This window comes from Kryptolebias marmoratus, linkage group LG22 (genome assembly GCF_001649575.2).
Source record: "Kryptolebias marmoratus isolate JLee-2015 linkage group LG22, ASM164957v2, whole genome shotgun sequence".
In the NCBI taxonomy this organism is placed as follows: domain Eukaryota; kingdom Metazoa; phylum Chordata; class Actinopteri; order Cyprinodontiformes; family Rivulidae; genus Kryptolebias; species Kryptolebias marmoratus.
The window spans coordinates 12,591,739-12,613,762 of NC_051451.1; the positions used below are offsets into that span (position 1 = coordinate 12,591,739).

The 22,024-nt window shown below is 39.9% G+C and overlaps 1 protein-coding gene across 1 annotated transcript in view; it reads right to left on the minus strand.

Annotated features, from left to right (window-relative positions):
• LOC108244135 (homeobox protein Meis1) overlaps positions 1-22,024 on the minus strand; it is an 81,271-nt gene that overhangs the window by 17,132 nt on the left and 42,115 nt on the right. Inside the window, exon 9 of the mRNA XM_017430043.3 lies at positions 8,311-8,387. Coding sequence (XP_017285532.1) covers positions 8,311-8,387 — 77 coding nt within the window. The remainder of the gene's footprint in view (positions 1-8,310; positions 8,388-22,024) is intronic.

Here is a 22,024-nt window from a genome sequence, read left to right on the forward strand (position 1 = left end):
CAGACCCTGGCATTCACATTCTGTCGCCTTTCATGTTTTGGAGCAACCCACCCCACCCCGCCCCATCCTCCTCACTACAAAAGGAGGTTGAAAAGCAAGGGAGAGGAGTGGGAAGAAAAGAGAAGGGAACAAAAAAAAAAAAGACAGAGCGAGGGGCGAATGAAGAGAAATGCAGGTTTGGCCCGGGGCGGGGTGCTGTGATGTAAGAGCAACACGGGGAGAGAGAGACAGAGGAAGAAAAGAGGGGGGGTGGCATTTGTTGCAGTGTGTGCCGTTGCACTTGGACACCGATGCATGCGCACTCGCACACAGGCACACGGATCTTCTGTTGACATAATACAGTTAAGAACAGGTTGTGTCTGCACAGGCTGAAGATTCCTGTAAGAGGCTATTGTTAGCAACAAACTGCCAGCCGAGAAACGCAAATGTTGTTTTTCAAATTATTTCTGCATCTTAAGTCAAAGGGTGAGGTCACATCTGAAGTGCGTGCTGTCTGCCGTAATGTTAGGGAGTTTCAGAGTGAAGCAAACTTGACAGAGCCGCAGTGTATGAAACAGGCTTCGGGGCACGGGATGAAACTTGGCCTGCTAATTCCAAAACGCACACACGCGCTCACGCACGCACATACACACCTCCGAAAACTTTCTGTGAACAAGTTCCAGCATCCCTCTGTCTCGAGCCTGTCAACATACCAAACCTTACAAATCATCTCACTCGACCTGTTTGCCTCTTCTACATATAATTAACCATTTCATTATGTACAACTTGGGCCTCACTTATGATCTTGATAATAACTGGCACTGCTCTGACCTGGGAATATTTGATTGATCTAATCAGGAAATTAGATTATATAAGCATTTATTATGACGGTAAAACCGAACAGCATCTGCCAACAAAATGTTTAAAATCAGTTCTCACTGAACACGAAGACCGAGCAACATAAGCCTTGCGAGAACGTAGAACTTGAACCAGGACTTTTGTACAATGAGTTTCATCGCCTGCTGCTGAAAGTCAAGGTGGAAAATACCATTGTCGCATGTGCGTGTCTGTGCGGGTGTGTCTGTCTGTTATAAAAATATCTCACGAACGACTGCACAGATTTGAATGAAACTTTCAGGAAATAATCGCTGGATGTCGTTCTACAACTGATTAACTTTTGGAGTCAAAGCTAATTTATCTTAGCCTACACAGAAATGGCTATAACTCAGGCAATGCCACAGATATTGAGCTCCAATGTTGATGTGGCAGTAGCTGAAAGTAATTCATAAGATGATCTAAAACTCTGACATGAAAGGTGGTGGGCAATATGAACTCCTTCAACAACTAAGCCTTTAACTATAGTTCGTTTTCCTCCAAAATGAGCTTCATTTAAAATTTAAAATCAGTGTTTACAATGCTTTTAGATGAATTGTTGAGTTCTGATGAGCCTGTGAAAAGACTGAAAATACTTTCTTTTTTTTTCATTTAGGATTTTATGTTCAGCTGAGGTGGCTGGTATTTGAAAACAATAAAACAATGTGCATAAATGCAGACATAAATATCTTTTTCAAATAGAGTTTGACACAACAAACATTTTGCATGAATCATCAACTATTTCACAACTTGTGTGGTCGCTTAACATAAAGAAAAATATTTGAAAATACCTTTTTACCCTTTATACAAACTAAAACAGTTACAGTTGAACTCTTAATCGTGCAAAACAAAAGCTTCACCTTGTTTTTCTAACATTAGTTTACAGTTTAATTCTTTCCCTCTAGATGATGGAAAATTGCTAAGTTCAAGTGCTTTGGTTCATTGTGATTTACAATTTGATCCTAATGTTCAAAATTAGAGTGTGAGTTTCTTGTTTCACATTTTTCAACTCAGTGTTTTTTTTTTTTAAGTTCAATATCCAGATTGCTCAGGCTAAGATGTAATAAATCCCTCAGTTTTGGTTGTCTTTTGTGTACATATAAAGTAGGAAATAAAAACCGAATGAAACATATTTTTAATATTCTTGTTTTCATGTTCTTTATCTTTGTCCCTACTGTTCCTTCTCATCCTGCAGCTCTGTTGTCTCTCGCCTTGTGCTCTCAGAAACCTGATAAGCAGCAGATACATACAGTATGTGCCATCGCGCTCCTTCTTAAGTAGCCTCAGCGTTCATCCACTCTGCCCCTTTGAATACTCCCTCGTTTTTCTCTCCCCCAACTCTCTCCCGCTCTGTCCGGGCTTTTAAGACGTTCGTAAAAGGAGGTCTTATTGACAAAACAATTGCTCGGCAGGGCTTAAACACTGCCTTTAAAGGCGTATTATTAAATTGCAGGCAGGAAGGAGAGGGCCAGCCAACAAGGGAAACCTGATGACCTTGCCATTGATTTTTACATCACCAGAGCGTTAGGAGAACTTAGCACAGAGATACTGACTGCACCCAGATAGAGAAAGAGAGAGAGACATTTTATATGTTACACACTGAGCTTTTAGCTGCTGTCTGTATTCAGAGGGCTATAATTATGTAGGGCTGTTCAGAAACCCACTAATACTGTGGCTGCAGATAGATCCATGTGCAGATCCACCTGAGTCTATTAGCAAATGTGATTACTAAGTTCTTGTTCAATGTTTGATCTAAATCCAACATTGTAAATGAGTCTGTTTTAATTTCATTTCTTGACAAATGTGTTTATTTCCTGAGGTTTCCAAAACATCTGTATTTTTTATCTTATTTAATTTTTTATTTTACCAAGTTCGTCTTAATAATAATATGCTGTTGTTAACTTGTGCTTTTTTTACTGTTAAACTGGGGTTACATTGTCTCAGGTTAGGTCTTTTTTATGGTCAAAAGTCAAAAAGCGGATGATGATGTTTTTGCCTGAGTCTGTGTACGTGTGAGTGTCCGTGTTAGCAAAACAACTCCTGAACTACCAGAAGGATTTTAATGAAACTTTGAGACAACAATTGCAATCTACAATGTATTACCTCTGGGAGTCAACCGAGTAAACACAAAAATTGCTACAATTCAGTCATCTTAAAACATTTTCAGTTAAGATTTGGTGTGATGGTAGCTGAGAATCACCCCCGACACAAACTCCAAATGCAAACAGAGCTTGGTTTAAAACTTTGCCAGGAACTCATGAAGTCAACTCTGTCCATTTTTAAATAAACTTTCAGAACATAACCAGTGGATGTACATCTATAGCTGATTAATTTTTAGAGCCAAACCAACTCAAGATGGCCACCACAGCCAACTAATTGTAGGAAAAACAAAAATCGCTGCACTTTGATCAATTTTACAAATGCTGAGGTATAATATGCTCTGGTAGTAGCTGCCAGTCACTCTTTCATTCAGTCACTCAGTTCACAACACATACTATGAGCAATAGCATTTTATTATATACCTATATATACTGTATAACTATATTATTTTTGTTCAAAATTCTTTCATTTTTCAAAAAAAAAAAAAAAAGACATTTGCTTTAAAATCTGGCACGAAAGGCTGCGGGTGATGTGCATTTCTTCAAGGAATGCCAGGCCTTTAATCTTGTAAATGAGATGCATCTTTGAAATCCATATCTGTATATATTTAAATCAAGGGCTGAATATCTTCTCCAACATATCAGGACTGTATTTTAGAAAGTTTTTTAAGAATACTAATGCAAAAATGGAACAAATGTCACAAATGTTATCAGATACATTCCTGTAGCTGCTCATGAATCTTTAGTGTCTAAACCGACTTGAGAGATTAATTCAATAAACTGATGCAATTTTGTAAACTGAAAATTGCCAATAATTGTGTAAAAATAAACTATATTACATGAACTTCAATTGGCAGTCGTATTAATGAACTTTTGACTACATTGTGACCTGATAATAAAACCTAAATCAAGTTACAAAAATGAAAATAACACCATAAAGTACTTTCTCTGTAATCACTACTTAATTGCAACAAAATTTAGGTAAAATATTAAATTCTATAAACTTTGGCATGTTTATTGTCTGACCCAGTGTGTATTCATGTTAGTTTTTTTCTGTGTGTGTGTTTCCCCTGTTCAGTCTGCAGCACCTTCCCATAAAACTGTTCGTGTAACTTTTCCTGTGTGTGTGTGTTCTCTGTCTGTGTACTGCGCGACTCCTTCTCCATTCAAATTGAGATTCCCCGGTGTGACGTATTTCTGCCAATAATTCATGAGCGATCTGCGCCCCTTGCCGGCCTTTAGCATTTTTATTTAATCTGCTGAGCCCCACCACGTGCTCGCTCATCAATAATGCACGCAGACATGTGTGTTAACACATCCATGGTGTGTGAGAGAAACAGCAGCAGCGAGCGTTTGAGCGTGTGGCAGATACTGTGTGATTTTCTTCCGTGATGTGAAGCACGGGACGATGAAGAGGTTGTTTGTGTGTTTACAATGTTCTATGTTGCACCATGTGATGGGATTGCTCTGTGTGGTTTATTTGTCAGATGCTTTTCATCTTTAAGTCGACAAACACTGATGACCCACTGTTCGGCCGGGACCGTTTGACGTGAATTAAACACCAGTGGCCTCTGTATAACTATGAAACATTCTTGATTGGCATTTTATTATCACTTGACACCAAAGGAAACGGCAATGTGATTATGTCTTTGTTCTTGTCTGTGTGTGTTTGATTGTCTGCACTGTTATCAAAATATCTCATGATCCACTGAATAGGTTTTAACAAAACTCTCAGGAAGTAATCACTGGGTGTACATCCATAGCTGAATAATCTTTGGACTCAACCCAATTCAAGATGGCTGCAACAGCTAACTGATTTTAGAAAACTTAAAATGGCTGTAACACAGTCCAATTTACTGATACTGAGCTAAAATTTGGTGTGGTAGTAGCTGAGCTTTGCCCCCAACAGACAGTGTGCAACATTTTATGTTTGAACCTTGTCACTAACTGCTGGAGTAAAATCTGTTTGTCTGTTAGCAAAATTTCTCATGAACCACTTTAATGAAATGCTCAGATAGTAATTATTGGCTGTCCATGTACAACCGATTACCTTTTGGAGTAAGTCTGATTCAAGATGGCTGCCACAGCAAATCAATCTAAGCCTACAGAAAAAATGGGGACTTTTACAGATATTTGGTGTTTTCCACTAAAATTTGGTGTGGTAGTAGCTGAGAATTATTCACAACCCATAATCGAAACACTGACAAATAACATGAGATATTGCATTGTCCATAATGTTATTAACAAAGTTTAACCAAAATGTATATAACACAGTCATTTCTCAACACAAGATGATCCTAGTTTCAAACTCTTTTAAACTGATTTCAATTTCTGAAGTCCTCTGGTTTGATGTTACAGTTGCAGACCTGATCTGTTGCAACTGAACACATACAGTAAATTAATGTTTGTGTACAGTTTTGTGTGTTTGTGTGAATTTCGACATTTGTGTCTATGTGTGAATGAGAGCCGCTGACAAACAGAATCGCATCTAGGGAAATTGACTTCACCAAATGAGTGGGTCAGGAGGTAACATCACCAGGGGTTGCTATGGAGACACCCAATGACGGGGCTTCCCATCCAGAGCAACAACACGCCTGTGAAATGGCAGTTCCCCTAACATAACCTCTCTCTGTCTCCCTCTCTTCCCTGTGATTGTCTCTCTGTTTTCTATCACTCGCTTTTTTTCTTTTTTGGAACATTTTCCTCCACTTCTCTTTGCTTGACTTCTTCTTCTTTTTGTCTGTTTTCATCTCTGCCACCACTTCTTTCCCTCTTTTTTTCTTTAATTCTCCATCACCTTTTCATGCTACAGCTTGCTGGCTCAAACAACCGAACCATGCATGGAAATGTGCCTGTGGACAAACGCGCACACACACAAATACCCATACACACACTTGTATACAACAAAATGTGAGGGGGCAGCGGGATCCCAGCATGCAGGGTTTAACAGCTAATACCCCTTAGATTAACCACCCCCGGTTCCTATCTTACAAACACACACACACACAGACACACACATACAGCATCTTCCGCAAACCAAGATTAGACAGCCACCTACGATTTACACAGTGTGTGTGTGGTGGCCGAGCACAAATACACACATGCACACCTTCAGGGTCTGTTGCTATACCCCCGACAAATAAAAACAAACAAAATGAGCCTTAAGTGACCGAGCTTCAGTTCATGTGACTTTCTCTCTGTGTCTCTCTCTCTCTCTCTCTCTCTCTCTCTCTCTCTCTCTCTCACACACACACACACACACACCAAGGAACACACAGTTTGGCTTTATCACAGCTGTAAGAATTGATCCCCCATGGATTTTAGAGGGAAGGGTCACGTGATTTGATAACCTCTGTAGGATTCCCTCTGGTCAGGAGGCCGTGTGTGAGTGTGTGTGTGTGTGTGTGTGTGTGTGTGTGTGTGTGTGTGTGTGTGTGTGTGTGCAGTGCATAATTCTCCTCAGACTGATACATCATACCCTCTCTGAGGTCTCAGATTGAACAACGGCTGGGAATAATGTTAACATCATTAGACTGCTGCTAATGGGAAGTTATCATGTCTCATCTCTTTCCCTCCTTCTGTCCTTATCGTACTCTTTTACTTTTCATCTATTCCTCACTCCTGTCCAGCTGTTTAGCTCTCACTTCTTCTTCTACTTTTTGCCTTTCTCTGCACTCACCAACCAGGCAGCTCACCTATACTTTCAAGGATTATTTTTTAAGGGCCTGCAAAGATCAAACACATTCTGCCTGGGCCTTGCCTCAGTTACCCAGACTCCAGCCCCTTTAATTAGACATGGCTAATAACTCTAAGCATGTGCTGATAGCCATCTCTCTGATAAGAGTGGCCGCACGAGTACACAGGGCCCCTTTCTACCTTTTACAGTGTTACCTAAGGTTAAAATGAATAGTTAGCAGCCTTATTTTATGGCCCCAGACAGTCACACTTGTACCCAATTAGCAGCCTAGTTGGCACTTACGGAGCAGTAATTTGCAAAGGCGGGTTAGCAATCAGGCTGTGGACTTCTAAGTCAAGCTCCTTGTTAACAACTTCAAATCTGAAATGTGCTGGCAAAAAAAACAACAACCATGAGAAAAAAAACCCCAACAACTCATATTGTGATTTTTTTATAGACAATTAGCAGTTTCCTGCTGTGATGACAAAAAAACATTCCTCCTTTTGAATCTAAGCTGAAAAGTTAGCTTTTTTTCCTATTTTACTTTCCCTTCTGACAGTAACCAAAATCAATATTAAATGAAAGGCCCAGCGTTTCTTGAATGAATGCATATCATGCTAGCGATTTAAGCTTTTTGGTCATGAGAAATGACCAAGTTATAGTTGCTTTGGCTATGTTTTGCACAATCTTATAGTTAGTTGTAAATGTATGTACAGTAATTACTGTCTGAGAGTTTCATTAAAATCCATCCAGTGGTTCATGAAATAAATATTGTTGATGCCAATAGTTAATGCCAGAGAAGTAGGCAAAACTATTGCAAAACGTGTAGTGCTCTGAGTATGTGTTGAGGATGATGCTCAGCTACTACCACACCAATGTTTCACTCGGTATTTGTGAAATTATATCTATTTTTGTGTTACCTAAGGTCCGTTGGCTGTAATGGTTGTCTTGGTTATCAGCTACAACCATGCTAAATTTAATTTTTTTAATCTGTAAAATTGGCTAAATTATAAACATTTTTCTGTTTGCTGAGGTTGCTTAGCTGTGGCAGCCAAACTGAATGTTGTTGATTCCAAAAGTTAATCAGTTGTAGATGTACATTCAATGATTATGTATTGGAACCTTCATTAAACTCAATCTACGGGTTCATAGGATAGTTTGCTAATGCTACATAGAAACATGCATTCATGGACACACAAACACAGACATGAGCAAAATCATTATTGCCTTTCACCTTTTGGCAGTGGGCAATAATTTAAAAAAAAGGTTGCACTACACAAGGATGTCGACCCCAAATTAGAAAGCGAAATTGAGCCCCGATAATTAGGTTTTAAGCTACCACTTTTCAAAGCATCATTCTCATATAAGATGCATATGTTGGGGGATTTTATTGGATTTTTATTCAGAAAGTAGTTAATTTACATGGAAGCTCGTGTTTGGGTTGACTTAGCCAGTTGGCTTGGAAAAAAAAAAAAAAAGAAAACACTCCAGGCTAAATCTCCTCAGATGGATTGATCTAGGTGAGGAAGATTCACTAAGTGTTGTGTGTGGGAGCGGGAGAGAGAGAAAAAAGATGAAAACAGGAGTGGGGGGGAGGCAATAATTCCAATCATTAACAACTGGGATAGCCTGGGGGGGTCCGGCCCTGAAAATCGACTGCATGTAAACTCAAAAATGACTCACCAGTTGTTCACTTGTAGAATGGTGAGCCCTGTGTCTTGTGCCAGCTGTTTCTTCTGTTCTTCTGATGGGTAAGGATGCTGTAGAAGAGAAAGACAACATCTATGAAAAAAATAAGACTGACCACAATATTTTTATTGAATGGGCTTGACGTGCCTTTTAGCAGAGAAAGGGCAACAGTCACATGAACAAAACCAATGAGAGGTGCAGAATGGGATGTGTGTTTGTGCTCATTGGTGCATAGGTGTCAGCGTGCCTCTGTGTACATCTACATATATACTGTAAGTATGTGTGAGTATGTGCACATTAGTATACCCTGCCCCCACCCCATTCATTAATGGAATATGAAATCTTGTAATTAATGGCAGCCAAAAAGGCAAGCCAATTAGAAAGTTAAGTGAAGTGGAGAACCAGCTCTGGTAATTAGGGAGCATCTAACACAAATATATTCGCGTCAATGGCCCCCCCTTTCACCCCGCTGCATATGTAATCAGTGAGTGGGGAATGTGTAGCAATAACGCAAAGGAAAACAGACATGGAAGACAATTTAAACTCAAAAACTCTTGATTTTATCTCTGCTGATGTGACTCTGTAAAGTTTATGTTTTGTCTTAAAATCATTACAGCTTCACTGTTCAGTTTTTCTTCTTTTTGTGTTGCGGCTTAAAATAAAAACAAATATTGGGTCAAAAGGTTTGACCCAGTGGTTGGGTTGGAGATGAGCTATGTCAGTCCTTAAAGTCTGCTAGTTTAGGTCAACGGTTCACCAAATTAGACCTGGCTGGACCTTTGCTTTAAATGTAATAAGTAAAAGTAAGGTGGTAAAAACAAACTTGAAAGAAAATATTTAACCTGGTTAGCTTTGTTGATAACTAGCCAATGCTAATAGCTGTTAGTGTAAAAAGTGTAGGTAGAAGCAAAAGCTTATTATACCTTCACATTCATTTTTTTTTCCTAAATTCAACAAGTAAATGTCAAAGATTTCATCATAAATGTAAAAAAAAACTTTCTTGAAAACAGTCAGTTTAACCTTTGATAACTTTATTACTTATATCCCAAATTTGGGTGATCAACAGAAGCCACCACACATGAGGCTGATGTTTGCAGTTAGTCTAACAAGACAACAGAGCCTTGATAGTCAATCAGACGAGCAAAATCAGAATGGCGCCAGCGTTTTGATTTTTTCATTACAGCTTTTTCAGCGCATAATGAACAGGATTGTGTTTAATGCTCTGACAACCCAGCTGAGAGAGTGTGAGCGGAAACTGATTTTTTTTTTTTTTCCCTCCTTTTTTCCCAGAGCTCCCTTGTTCATGTGATTGGTTGCAGGGAATGAAAACACAAGGAGGCTAATTTCATACGCTAAGTTAATATTGCATTGTCGCCTCTGGCCAAATTTGTGTCCACTATTTTTTCCACAACCATTTGTGTGCTCCTTTCTGTGTGCATTTGTGTGTGCACATTTTACAGAAGCTGTCCATCTATTTATGTACAGTGCTGTAGAAGTGTGTGCACAAGTATTTTTTTTTTTTTTACATTAAAAAATTGACCAGATTATGTCAGAAAATCTGGGTTGCTTTTTGGCAGCCAGTCTGTGTGATTAAAGGGGAAAAAACAATATTCTTGAGGGTCTGTGTCATTTGTAGTAAAGCATTGTAAAGGATTGTAGATACCAGTTGTCTGCTTGTTTCACCAGCTGTGTTAACAGGATTACATTAAAAACTAGCAAGAATAGTTCCAAAAAACTTGAAAGGAAGTGGAGGCTTGGCTAAGAAAGGATCCATTACATTTTAAAGTACAAGACAGGCCATTGTGGAGGATTGCCCTTCTAGCTCACATACAAGAATCACAAATTATCTGCTGACATATTAATCTCATCTAATCATGTGGGAAAAAAAAGTTCTCCGTCTTCTACAAACAAACAAAAAAACTGGTTTAAAATATAAAAAATCAATGAGTCCATTCTACGTGTCGTGAAACTGTGAAGGCAGGAGTGTCTGCCTCGTGATTTTGGGGGCTTCAGCAATGCCAGGGGCCACAATACCGCACAAATACATCCTGTTTCAATGCTATTCTCCCTCTAGCTTTAAGGCACACACACACACTCACAGACTCAGTACAGATTTCAGTCACACACATACTATCTGAATTTCTGGCAGGGGATAAGGGTGTACTTGGTAGGATGAGCGTGATTTCAAAGAATGTCTAGAATTTCAAAGAATATATATCTATGGAGTTGTCGTTCTTTTTTAATACTGATGCAGAATAAAGTTAGAAAAACAAATAAAAATAAAAAAATAGGCATTTTTATTTGTAAGCACCCACTACCAAAGGAGTCAATCTAACTCAAGGTGGATGCCAGAGCCAACTGATATTTGGAAACACTAGAGTGGCTACTTAATCAATTTTATAGATATTGGACTGAAATTCAGTGTAGTAGTAGCTGACAGTCATCCCCAACACATACCCCAAGTACTACACAATGTACAAGATCTTTGCCTAATACTTTTGCTTTGTCCATTGGCAAATCAAGATGGCTGTCACAGATAATCAACCTCAGCAAACACATCAATGGCTATAATTTAGTCAGTTTAGCTCATTTTGAGCTGTTTTAGTAGCTGAGAGTTATTCTTAACACTTCTCACGAGATCTTGCATTAGATTACTCATAGCATTTTTTGCATGGACCAAAAACTGCTCTAACTTTGCCCCTTCTCATCATAAGATGATCTTAGTTTAAAGCTCTGGCAAATGCAGCAAAGGATATGCATTCTTTCAAGGAATACTAAGCCTTTAATTTTTATAGTTCTTTTGATTATTCACCGTAACAGTTTATTATAGTTGAGTGTATTTACTTTATGGTGATCCTGCTTAGACCTATCTCTTTCAAGAGCTTTAGCGCACAAAAAGTGCAGAGTTATGAGCAGGACTTGGCCAGAAATCCAGTACACCAGTACTGTTTTTGTCCTCCTCGTTTCTAAACCTCCAAATTAGCTCCTATCTGTCAAAACATTCTGATTTAGTTCTTCGCGCAGCAACAAGTCATCCAGTTTTAATATTGTCTTTGAGTGATTCTGGTGTCTTAACAGCTCTTGGCTGTGGTTCAGCGGGCTGGAGGGGAGGAGTGAGGGGAGGGTAAGAAAGGCCTTCAGTGCAGAAAGCAATAACATGTTCTTTAAAAGAGCAGATGGAAAGTTTCTGCGCATCCTTCCCTCCCTTCCCTCTTCCCCAAGCCTATCTTAATGATATGTCTTCTCCAAATATACAACTCTCCTTTCATGAGAATTTCCACCCTGCTCGCTGCTCACTGCAGGACTCTGTGCATGTGGGTGCCAGGAGGGGTGTGACTCCTTCTCCTTCTGCTTTTTTTTCCTTTTTGCGTGAGTGTGTCTTATCATTTTAAGTGCACATGTTTGTGCATTTATGCTTTATGTGTCCATTATAGCCAAGTCAGTCAGTGAACATGAAGTGCTTATGTGCTTGTTCTGATCGGAGCACACACGTAAGTTCGGCTTTGCCCGGTCGTACTGTATGTTTGTGAATTTGTGTGCGCACAGATGTGTATGTGGGTGAGTAACAGAGCTTCAGTAACATCCTCTCCCTGTCTGACCATCTTCCTCATAGACTTTAGACAAGAACAAGAGAAGCAGATAGAAGGAGGAAAGAGAGTGAGAGGAAACGAGGAGGCAGGGGAGGAGACGTGGTAATGGATATCTGGAGCCCCAGGGTTTAACAAAGAGATAAGAGCAAAAATATTCGGTGAGACCCTTCTTTTACTCCCCCTGTCCCATGTCTACCCCAAGAGAAAACCACAACCATGACGGAAGACACAGCTTGCAATTAAACATTGTACCAAAAGAACAGTTTTGTTTTTCATAAATTGTTTGTTTTTTTCCCCATATAGTCACTAAAATGATTTAAAAAATACAGCTTCAGCAGGTAGTGAGGCTTAAAAAGGACTGATTTTAAAACATTTTTAAGGAATCTGGCTGTAAAACTAAAGTAATAATGGACCATATAAAAGACAATGGTTTTTCTTATAAACATCTGAATCTGAAGGTTATGTGACCTAAAAATCACTCTATAGCTATTTTGTTATGATTCACATCTCTTACCCTGTTTTTCTATTTGTGTTTACCTAAGAGCCCAATTTTTTCATTCAAACTGCAAAGTCCAATAAGAAAAATGAAAAAAAAAAAATTCTAGTTCACTTCTTTGTTGTTTCACTTTTTGCAAGAGAGGAGCTATGAAAAATATATGGTCCTAAAACTTTTTTTTCTCATTTTTCTTTGTCTTGCCTTTTGAGCAAAAAGTGTTTTCTTCTTCATCTTTTTCCTCTTTTTATGTTTGTCTCTTGGCACATTTCAGTTTGACTTTGGCTGCCACAAACGTTCACAAAACCTACAAATTTGATATCACATTTTATAGGTTGGTTCCTGAATAATAGCATGTTGGAAATTTCACCTATATTTATCATAGAAAACATAGACACTGCGTTTAAACAAAATCCAAATGCTCAATCTCAGTGTGTGTAATTACACTCTTGTGCATTCCCTTCTTAGCCATTAGGTGTTATCACTGCATATTTTTCTATTTAAAGCTGAGCTTCCCAAGCCTCTGTGCATCCTATTAAAAGGCCCAACACGCCACATTAGCTTTATAAGACAGTGGCCATGAAAAAAGGGTGAAGGGAGAAATGCAAGAGTGCAAAATTAAATGTTGTTGTAAAGTAATGAGACGGCACAATCTGTGAATAGCATGGGTCTGTTATATTTTGAGTTTCCCTACTTTACCAGCAGATGGTTGGGCTCAGCCACAAGGCAGTAAGATGCAAAAATGCGCAACGATTCACTGTAAACAGCTTTTATTTAGAGCACACTTCTGTTGTTGTTAAGAGTTCTCTTGAGTTTAACAGTCTTGATGCTGTAAACCCAGCTGATTTGAAACCCGATTACACACCAAAAACATGGTCCCAAACTTATTGACTTACATGTTTCAGTTTAAGTGAAGTGTCTTGACACGGGCAGATCTGCTCCCCTCTTAGTTCATGGGTCAAGTCTCCATAGAAACCAAGCTGCCCATCAGGAATGCCTGACAGCAAATCCGCAGGCCTTTTGGCTGCATCACACCAGTGTCTCATACAAATATACATGCACGCACAGACTTTACCAGAAGCCTGCTGCTGCCAGACATGTATGAGATTACTTTAAATATTTGGGAAGCACATTGTTATGCTACCAACAAATTTCCCGAGCCCTGAGCATGAGCAGACTTTAAAACAAGTGTTCCAAACTGTAAGCTCATAGCATCTCAACTACAACAAGCCTCCAATTTCCCAATTTTCCTGCTTATTCAGTGGAAGGTTCATACTTGTGTGTGTTCATGCCGCTCTGTGAGAGCAACGCCATTTCAAATTCCTTTCTGTGTAGGTGGCATCGACTGACATCCCTTTGACTTCATTAGGGAGCAGGGACCCAGCAACAAAGCTGGCTCTGGGAGAAAGAGGGGGGATTAAAGACAAAAAGAAAAGGGGGTGAGAGTGAACAAAACAACAGCCGAAAAAAACAAAGCACCCCCTAACCTAATTTCCTCTGATTCAGCCGGCTCCAATGCAAAATAAAACGGCTCCAGACAGATCTTTTGAGAGACTCAAAGTGAACCAACTAGAGGAGGAGAATTTCAGACTGCCCTCTGCAAAATTTGTGCAAACTTTAAATAAAATGAATAACGAATCATTCTCAATGCACAAAATAGATATTAAAAGCAGTTTTTTGGTGGCGATGGTCCATGGTAAATAAGCTCAAAGCAGCCATGAATAATTCACGACCCTTTTAAAAACAGAAAACCAGTAACCCCCCATTTAAATCAGTTTTCTCATCAACTCTTTAAATCTGTTCTTAAAATAAAGAAGGGAAAACAGATGTTCTTGCATTTTTAACTCATTGATGAGAATTTTCATTTTCAAAAACATTTTTGCTTTGTTGATTTTGGGAAATCTCACAGCCCTTTTGCTTGTGGGGATGAGCTAGATGTGGATCGGTGGTGAGGAAAGGGGCCAAAATATGTCAGGGCTTTACTACAAACGAAATTAAACAACACACTAAGTTGCTTGTTTGTTCCATAGGGATTGTGGATGACTTGTATCACTCATCACAGACTCTGAGTTGAATGACGTGGAGCAGCAGCCATTAACTATGTATGTTGCTCTGATGCTACAGGATGTGATGATCCATGAGCTGTACATTACTGTAGTCAATGTAGTCTCTAACCTATGTGCCAAAGCTTTTAGCATCTATACACAAATTGTAGGTCTAAACAAACATTGTTGTGTTTAAGGCTTGTAAATGGTGAAGTCTGTTTATACTAAAGAAACCATCTTGTATTGTTAGTTTTATATATGAGGTGTGTGTGTACTCTGGTTGCATTCAGTGAGAGTGAAGGCGTGATTCATTAGCCCTCCCCATTCCAGCTTAGGGGAGGCTAAATTTATTAAGGGGGCCGGATGTTGCACAACACCTGCCGCTGTGCTTCCCTCTGTGCAATAAAGGGAAGGGGGTGCAGCATGCTAGCTAGTGCTAGTGGTAACTGCTGCTCGTTGGACTGAGGCTGATGAGCTGGGGCTAATTCAAGGGGTGATTATGTAGTTTGCTGGACCACTAAACCTCTTTAAGCCCGTAATTACCGCCTATTTGAGCAAAGGGAGGCACTCCAAAGCAATCGGTGCTTGCACCAAGCGGTGCAGAGAACAGCAGCCACAGCTGGAGGTGGGCTGCCTCGGGGCTGCCTGGGAATGAGGGGGTGTGTAAATGGGAGTAAGAGGAATCTACAAAGCCTCATCTCTGCCAGGTACTGCAGAAAGCTGAGAGAAAGCAGTAGGATGCCCCTCAGACGACCAGCAAGCTCCAAGCAACAATGCTTTGAGCTAACATTTTAGCACTGATCTTTGAGCTAAAAAAACAAATGTTTTCTTGTTATACACAGCCACAATACAAATGATTTGTTAAATGGAGCTGCAGAGAAACTACTACGGTGAGTTCAAAGCAACAAAACAAAAGCGACAGATATTCTCATCATATAAACCCTTCAGATGAATTTATATCTTGAAGTAATAGAGGAAGGATATGTCATTGTGATGAGAGAATAAAAAGCTTTTTTTAGACTCATGTTCATGACATTACGAGTGGGAATCAGAATCTTAAGATTGCAACTCAACCATGAGGGAATCCATTTCATTTCACCTGACTTTCAAGGAAATTTGACTTTACATAATGCCACTGAAATTTGATCTCTCAGAGGAAGCAATTTGGGGACCAGAGAACATTCTAATAACCTTGGCGATATTATTATACTATTATCATAATTACCCTTTTGCCCCCCAACGTTTTAATTAGAAACTCACCGTTGGCCCCCACGGGGGGTTAAAAGAACCAGAGTTGGGGGAATGCTGGAACTGGGTGAAGGTATTTCAGAATTGCTCCCTTATGCTCTTTGAAGCAGCAAGTACAGGAAGGCAGAAGGATGATGCCGTGCTCTTATTGAAAGATGAAGCTTTCACACTCTACCTCCTTTCTCAGTCTTTCTCTGAGATCATTTTTTTTTCAAAGCACACTTGCACCCCTCCTTCCTTCCTCTCTACATCCCTCTTTCTCACTCGTCTCTGCCCCCTCCATCCCTCTGCTCTATTTTTAGCATTTTGCTTAACTATCTGTTGGGCTGCCTCCTTTTCCCCTCCTGTTTTCTTCCATCTCCATTTAACTCTCCTCCTCACAATTAGCTCTGGTCCTTTCTGTATCCTCTCTCTCTCTTTCAAACCAAATATTTCCCTCCGTTCCCTCACTCTGCTTATCTGCCTCCTTCTCTTCATCTTGTGCAGCAGTGGGCCTTCTCCATCAGTGCACCGCTTTCACAAATCAATGGCTTAATCTGTCGTAACAAACAAGTGAGCAGCAACCCTCAGCCTTGTTCACTTCTCCTTGCTATTGCCAACATTAAAAAGCACCTCTGAGAAGCAAAATGAATAATAAGAAAAAAAGCAAATAAATAAATGGTGCAAAACAACAAAATAAAATAAAATATGGAACTGGGAAGAGATAAGGGACAACGTTTATGTTGTAAGACCTTTGAAGGTTTTTTTTTTTTTTAAAGGGACAAGATAGTAAAAGGTGAGAAACATGACAACAAATGTGCATCATTGCTGGTTTTGCAGCCATATCTCCTCTCCCAGCTGACAATCCAGCTCCTCTACCATGAGTTATTGCCTGTCTGCATTCACCACCTGGTTCACTAGCTATGATTTACCTCACTCCACTGGACACACAACTATACACAAAATCACACAAAAAATGCACACACATTGGCATTCATGCTTGTGTGTTTGAGTATATGTGCATGACTGTCCCTTACCACAAGGGCATTTTGGGTCAGCTGGTCAAGAGCAAACACACCACCAGCCAATGGTCAGAGCTTGCGTGCAACCTTCCCCAATAATGTCTCCTAAGCTTTATAAAGTTTTATGTATAAAACATCAATCATAGGGCTATAGGAAAAGTAAAAATAATGAGGATATCGCATCACACTGCCTTTGAAACAGCCCAATTGCACCAATATGACTATTATGGTCCAAAGCCATAAAAATGTGCAGCTGTATGTTATAGAAAAATGAAACAAGAAGGAGTCATGGAAGAAAGGAGTAATGAGAGAAAGAAGTCAGACAGGCAGAAGACTTGCATAAAAAAATAGGAAACCCGTATGGTCGTTCAGAAAGGAGCATTTTGTCTGAGAAGCAGAGACAGAGCAAGCGACAGAGAGCGGGTTCACGCATGGGCGAGAATACAAGTGGGAGGAACTGAATTGATAAATTAGTTCAGCCAACGTGCAAACTGATTACCACAACAGCAGAGCCAGAGCATCTATCAAGTGCACGCATGCAATGAGACACACACTCGCTCTGCATTAACAAAAGAGACATGAGGCTGACACTTGCGAATAATAGCACAGCTGCATATGTAGTCACACAAGGATGCACGCACGCACACACACTAAATGTATCTAGGGCAAGCTGCTGCAGTTGCTGTAAGTAAAAGGTACTGAGCTGTTGACTCCAGCCAGAAAATATCCACCAATCCTCTGGATTGCCAAATGCAGCCTAATGGATAATGGCTAACAGCTACTGCTAATGTGATTTCACACTTTGCACAGTTAATATATCACTGGTTGAACAAACTTAGGCTACACACTCAAAGGCTATGCTGAACTATGTTTCTTGGTGGCTAGAAACCTTCTTTTGCTGTGGATTTAAATTAAACAAAACATTTGGATGATATATGTTTGGGTATTGTGAGATTGAAAGCTAGCATTCCTAGTCTCTTGACAAGATGAAGACAGAGCATGTAGTCAAGACAAACCTATGGCAATATTTACTCTGATTCTACCGCACATCAACTTGCCACTCACTCTCCAACAAATTCCACAGCAGTAGTGGAGAATTCCGCACCCTAACAAACCGATGATGCCATTGTTGTGCACCTTTTTCAAAGTGTGTCTTTGTGTAATATAGCATGCTTAAATTTGCATCTGACTGTGTGTGCTTAAGAGCTGAGAGTGAGCTCCTTCTCTGGATTTGCAGATCATCGTAAACTGATTAGTGGGTACCAAACCAAGAATGGTTTCACATATCTGAGTTACTGGGCCTATAGCCACTCAGGGCATGTACACACACACACACTGAAACACACACTGCTCGCATACAGCTGATAATGAAAAATAGAACTAGTGTGAAACACAGCTTCAGCATGAGGCCATCAATCATTCTGACGCACAACAATGAAACCACACACTGACTTGTTTCATAGTTTCCCAACTCTTAAATTGGAGTTGGGAGGGAGGGAAAGCAAAGAAAAAAAAAAGTGGATAGCAAACGCAACAATAATGGTTACAAATAGTGTCAAATCAAATTCATGTGTAGCTAAATGAAAATATAAATGAAAGTGCATTTTTTGTCAAAATGTAATTCAAAAAGATGGTCCTATAATTTAAATTTGTACTGACCATTAAATGCTTGTTAGTCTTGAAAGCCATTAGTCTCTTGATTTCTTCCAGTGCTACTGACCGACCTTGGGGTCTGTAAAGTTCTCACGTTCTCAAGGAAACACACTAGCCCACCTCTTGACTAAAGCCAGATCAACACACACACACATATGTGCTTTCTCTTGGTTGAGATCCATGGCAGACGTCTAGGAAAAGTTCAAAGGTGATGTGAATTAAAAGTTAACTGCCCTTGAGGGCTTTTAAATAGTGGGGTAAAACGATACAAGAAGCACAGAGGAGAAAGTGGGAGAAAATATGAACTCAAGCATTCTCAGAACTTGCATGTAAATGTAATTCCAACAATTCCTTCTGCCTGTTTAGAGCATGTGGACAGCAGGAATAAAACTAAATCACAATAAATTTGAAAAGAAAGAGAATACCTACATAAGGTCACACTTGCTCATCTTACATTGGTCTGTGTGGACTGTTTTAGCTTTTGGTCTTTTGTAGTTATTGTACTTAACAAGAACCCCACCCATCCCCCTTTTCTTTTTTTGTGATTAACAAATGTTTAAAAAGTCTTCTGGATTCAAAATGTTAAGCATGAGACAGTTGTTTTGAAATATATTATAAAAACAAGATTCTTAGTTTCACTCAGAGAGACCATTATCTGGGAATGTGGTATAAGCTGACATGCATGCAAAAGTTAATTAAAAAAATCCATTTCCCACCCTAGAATTAGATTTTTGTTAGAATGAAACACAGGAAATCAAGAAATGTTAACTGTGTAAATTGAATCAGTATAAAAAGCGAAGAATGACTGATTACACTGACTTTAAGTGAATAAAAAAGATCTCCAAACGTGACATCAAAATGCCAATATCTCAAGAAATCAAAATTTATCTTCTGAGCTGCCAACATATGCCATGTGTGAGTCACTCTATCATCTACTGTATTGCTCTGTCCATCTGCTCTGTCCACTCAGTCATCCATCATTCCATCCATCAATCATGACACAGATGGCCTTTCAGGAGTTTCTGTCAGGACTGATGCCCTCCCTCTGCTCCAGCCATACCATTACCCCAGTCCCCCCCCCCATTCCCTCCCCCTTTACATCTCAAGAACCCCACAAAAGGCACATACATGTACACACGTCCTGACCTCCACACCTTCACCAGATGGACAAGTACTACTATCACGACCCTGTTGGTAAGAACAAGATCTTGAGAATTTTTACTAATCCTGAGACAAACTCGTCATGAAAGAGTTGCAAAATGTGTGAAGTCTGTTTGTCTGTGAGGGTCATTCGACAAAAAGAAGCCCCCAATGAAAGCTGTCTGCATTTGGTCCCTGGGGCCTGTCAGGAGGGATAATTGATGATGTTTTCATTACAAGGTGTGGGGTAATGTGGGGGTTGGGGCACAATATGTGTGTGTATGTGTGTGTTTGTGCATGTGTATCTGTGTAAGGGTAATGGGGGTGGGCAGGTTGACTCAGCTGCCGCTTCCCTGACACCAACCACTCCTGTGAATGGACAAGTCATTGCTTCCAAATGCCCTCATACAAACACACACACACACACACATACTAAAGCAATCACACACACATTTACACAAACACCAAACACTGGTCCTCGAAGACAGATGCACACAAACACACAGCCTAGAGCCAATCCTATTCCCAGAGATAAAGTATCTGAAACCAAATAAAAATGCTGAGAATAAATCTAACTTGTTCCTCTTGTCACAGTGTCACGCCAGGCCTTTGGCAGATCTGTCCATCTGTCTGTCGTCTCTTAGGACTTCTTTGAAATCTTCATACAGTGGCGCCTAACAATCTGACGGCCATTTAGATTAAATTAAGATTTAATTTGAGACATAAGTCTAAGTATTAAAGTATCACAACAGACGTCATGTCTTTATTGTTGTTTACGAATAAATAAAATAGCATAACTGGTCAGCTGACATTCACTGTTTAAGTTTGTTTCATGATGTCTTTTCAAAGCTAATAACAAGGCTTCCTTGAGGCTTAAAGGTTCAATTAAAATATTTTCCTTAAGAACTTAATTTGTGCAACTGACTGACAAGACAAAAAGCCCTAACAACAAGCACAAGACAACTGTGCCAGAAATATGACAAAAATACTTGTAGTATCTCTGTGTTCTGGAATCAGTCCAGGTATTGTATCTTTTACAAAATGTCTCTGTGTTCCCTGTTCCCTCTTATCACTACAACTGTGTAATAAAGATGAAAGTGGCCAGAAGTAACCTTCTGATCTTCATATGAAAACAGAACCAGAGGGTCTGTTCCACTGTTCCAGGAATGGGTTGTCATGGAGGGTCAGGGTTGCCATGGGTGACCGGGGTGCTGACATATCCAGATTCCAGCAATAAACAACCGAAGAATAATGGCATCTGATGAATGATGAACTCTGACCTCAAAGATTTTTTTTCTTTTGCGTATTGTTCTTTAGTTTAGCTTATAGTATACAGATTTTGTTCTCCTAATTCAGAGGGTTCTGGTGCTAATAAGTCTTCAATCTACAGTATCTAATGTTCCTATTGACTAAAATGTTGAGGATTCAGGGATCGTCAACACAGGAATGATTTTGTGAATACGGAAACAGTTCTTATCATTTCAGTCTTGCATGCACACAAAAACTATATTTTAGGAGCCACAAAGCAGTATATTTTAAAAATCTTGAAACGCTATCCTTGTGTTTTGGTGTAGACAGCCAAAAACGCAACAATTTAAAAAGTATGTCACAGCCCCACCTCTAACCCATGACCCAAAGACTTAAAAATCTTTCCTTTTGGTCTCATCAATCCCAGCATAAACCAATGAGACAAAGGGCCTCATCCCATTCATTTAACTCCCATTCTGCACATGCTATACTAGAATCAAACAAGGGTATATTGATCCATCCAGCCAACAATCCATCTAGCCATCCAGCCTTCCATTCATTCTCTCCTCTCAACCCCCTCCAATACTGCACAATCCTCCACCACCCAGGGCCCACACTAACTTTTTCTGGCCTCCTCTGCCAGTGCAGAAATGAATTATATCACTTTTCACACCTGTTTCTGCTCAAAACCCCTCAGCACTCTGCTGCGCCGAAGAAAAAGATTTCCAAGGGGGGAACAGTACTCCCCCAGCTCAGCTACATCTGCATACGCAAGCGGTTAAATTATACTCTAATTGTATTAACGCTGGATTATGCCTTCCAGTTGGGTTTTTTATACTCTCTCCTTCTCAGCATTTTACACATTTTAAGGGAAGAAAGAAAGGGGGAGGGGGGGTAAGCAGCTCATTGAGGGTTTGCGGGTTGGGTTCTTTTATGAGCTGCGATCATGGCTGCCCCTTGTTACACTGCATCTGTGTACAAATAGGAGGGGAGGAGAGCCAGGATGTGAGTGTGTTAGTGATAATGTGTATAAAAGAGTGCGCCCCAGTCTGCGAATATACTCGTGGTAACACTTCAGATGCCAAACCCGCTGCCCTTTCCCTGCAACACACACACATATGCATCAGTCTAGCAAGGCAACAGACTAAATAGGAATATGGTTTGTGTGTGCACCAGGCAGGCGGGGGTGAATTCCATCTAATTACTCTATCACATAATTTCACAAATTGCCTTTTCATAGGGGAGTGGAGAGCAGAGCACGAGGCACGTTGGGGATTTGAGTCCTGAGCT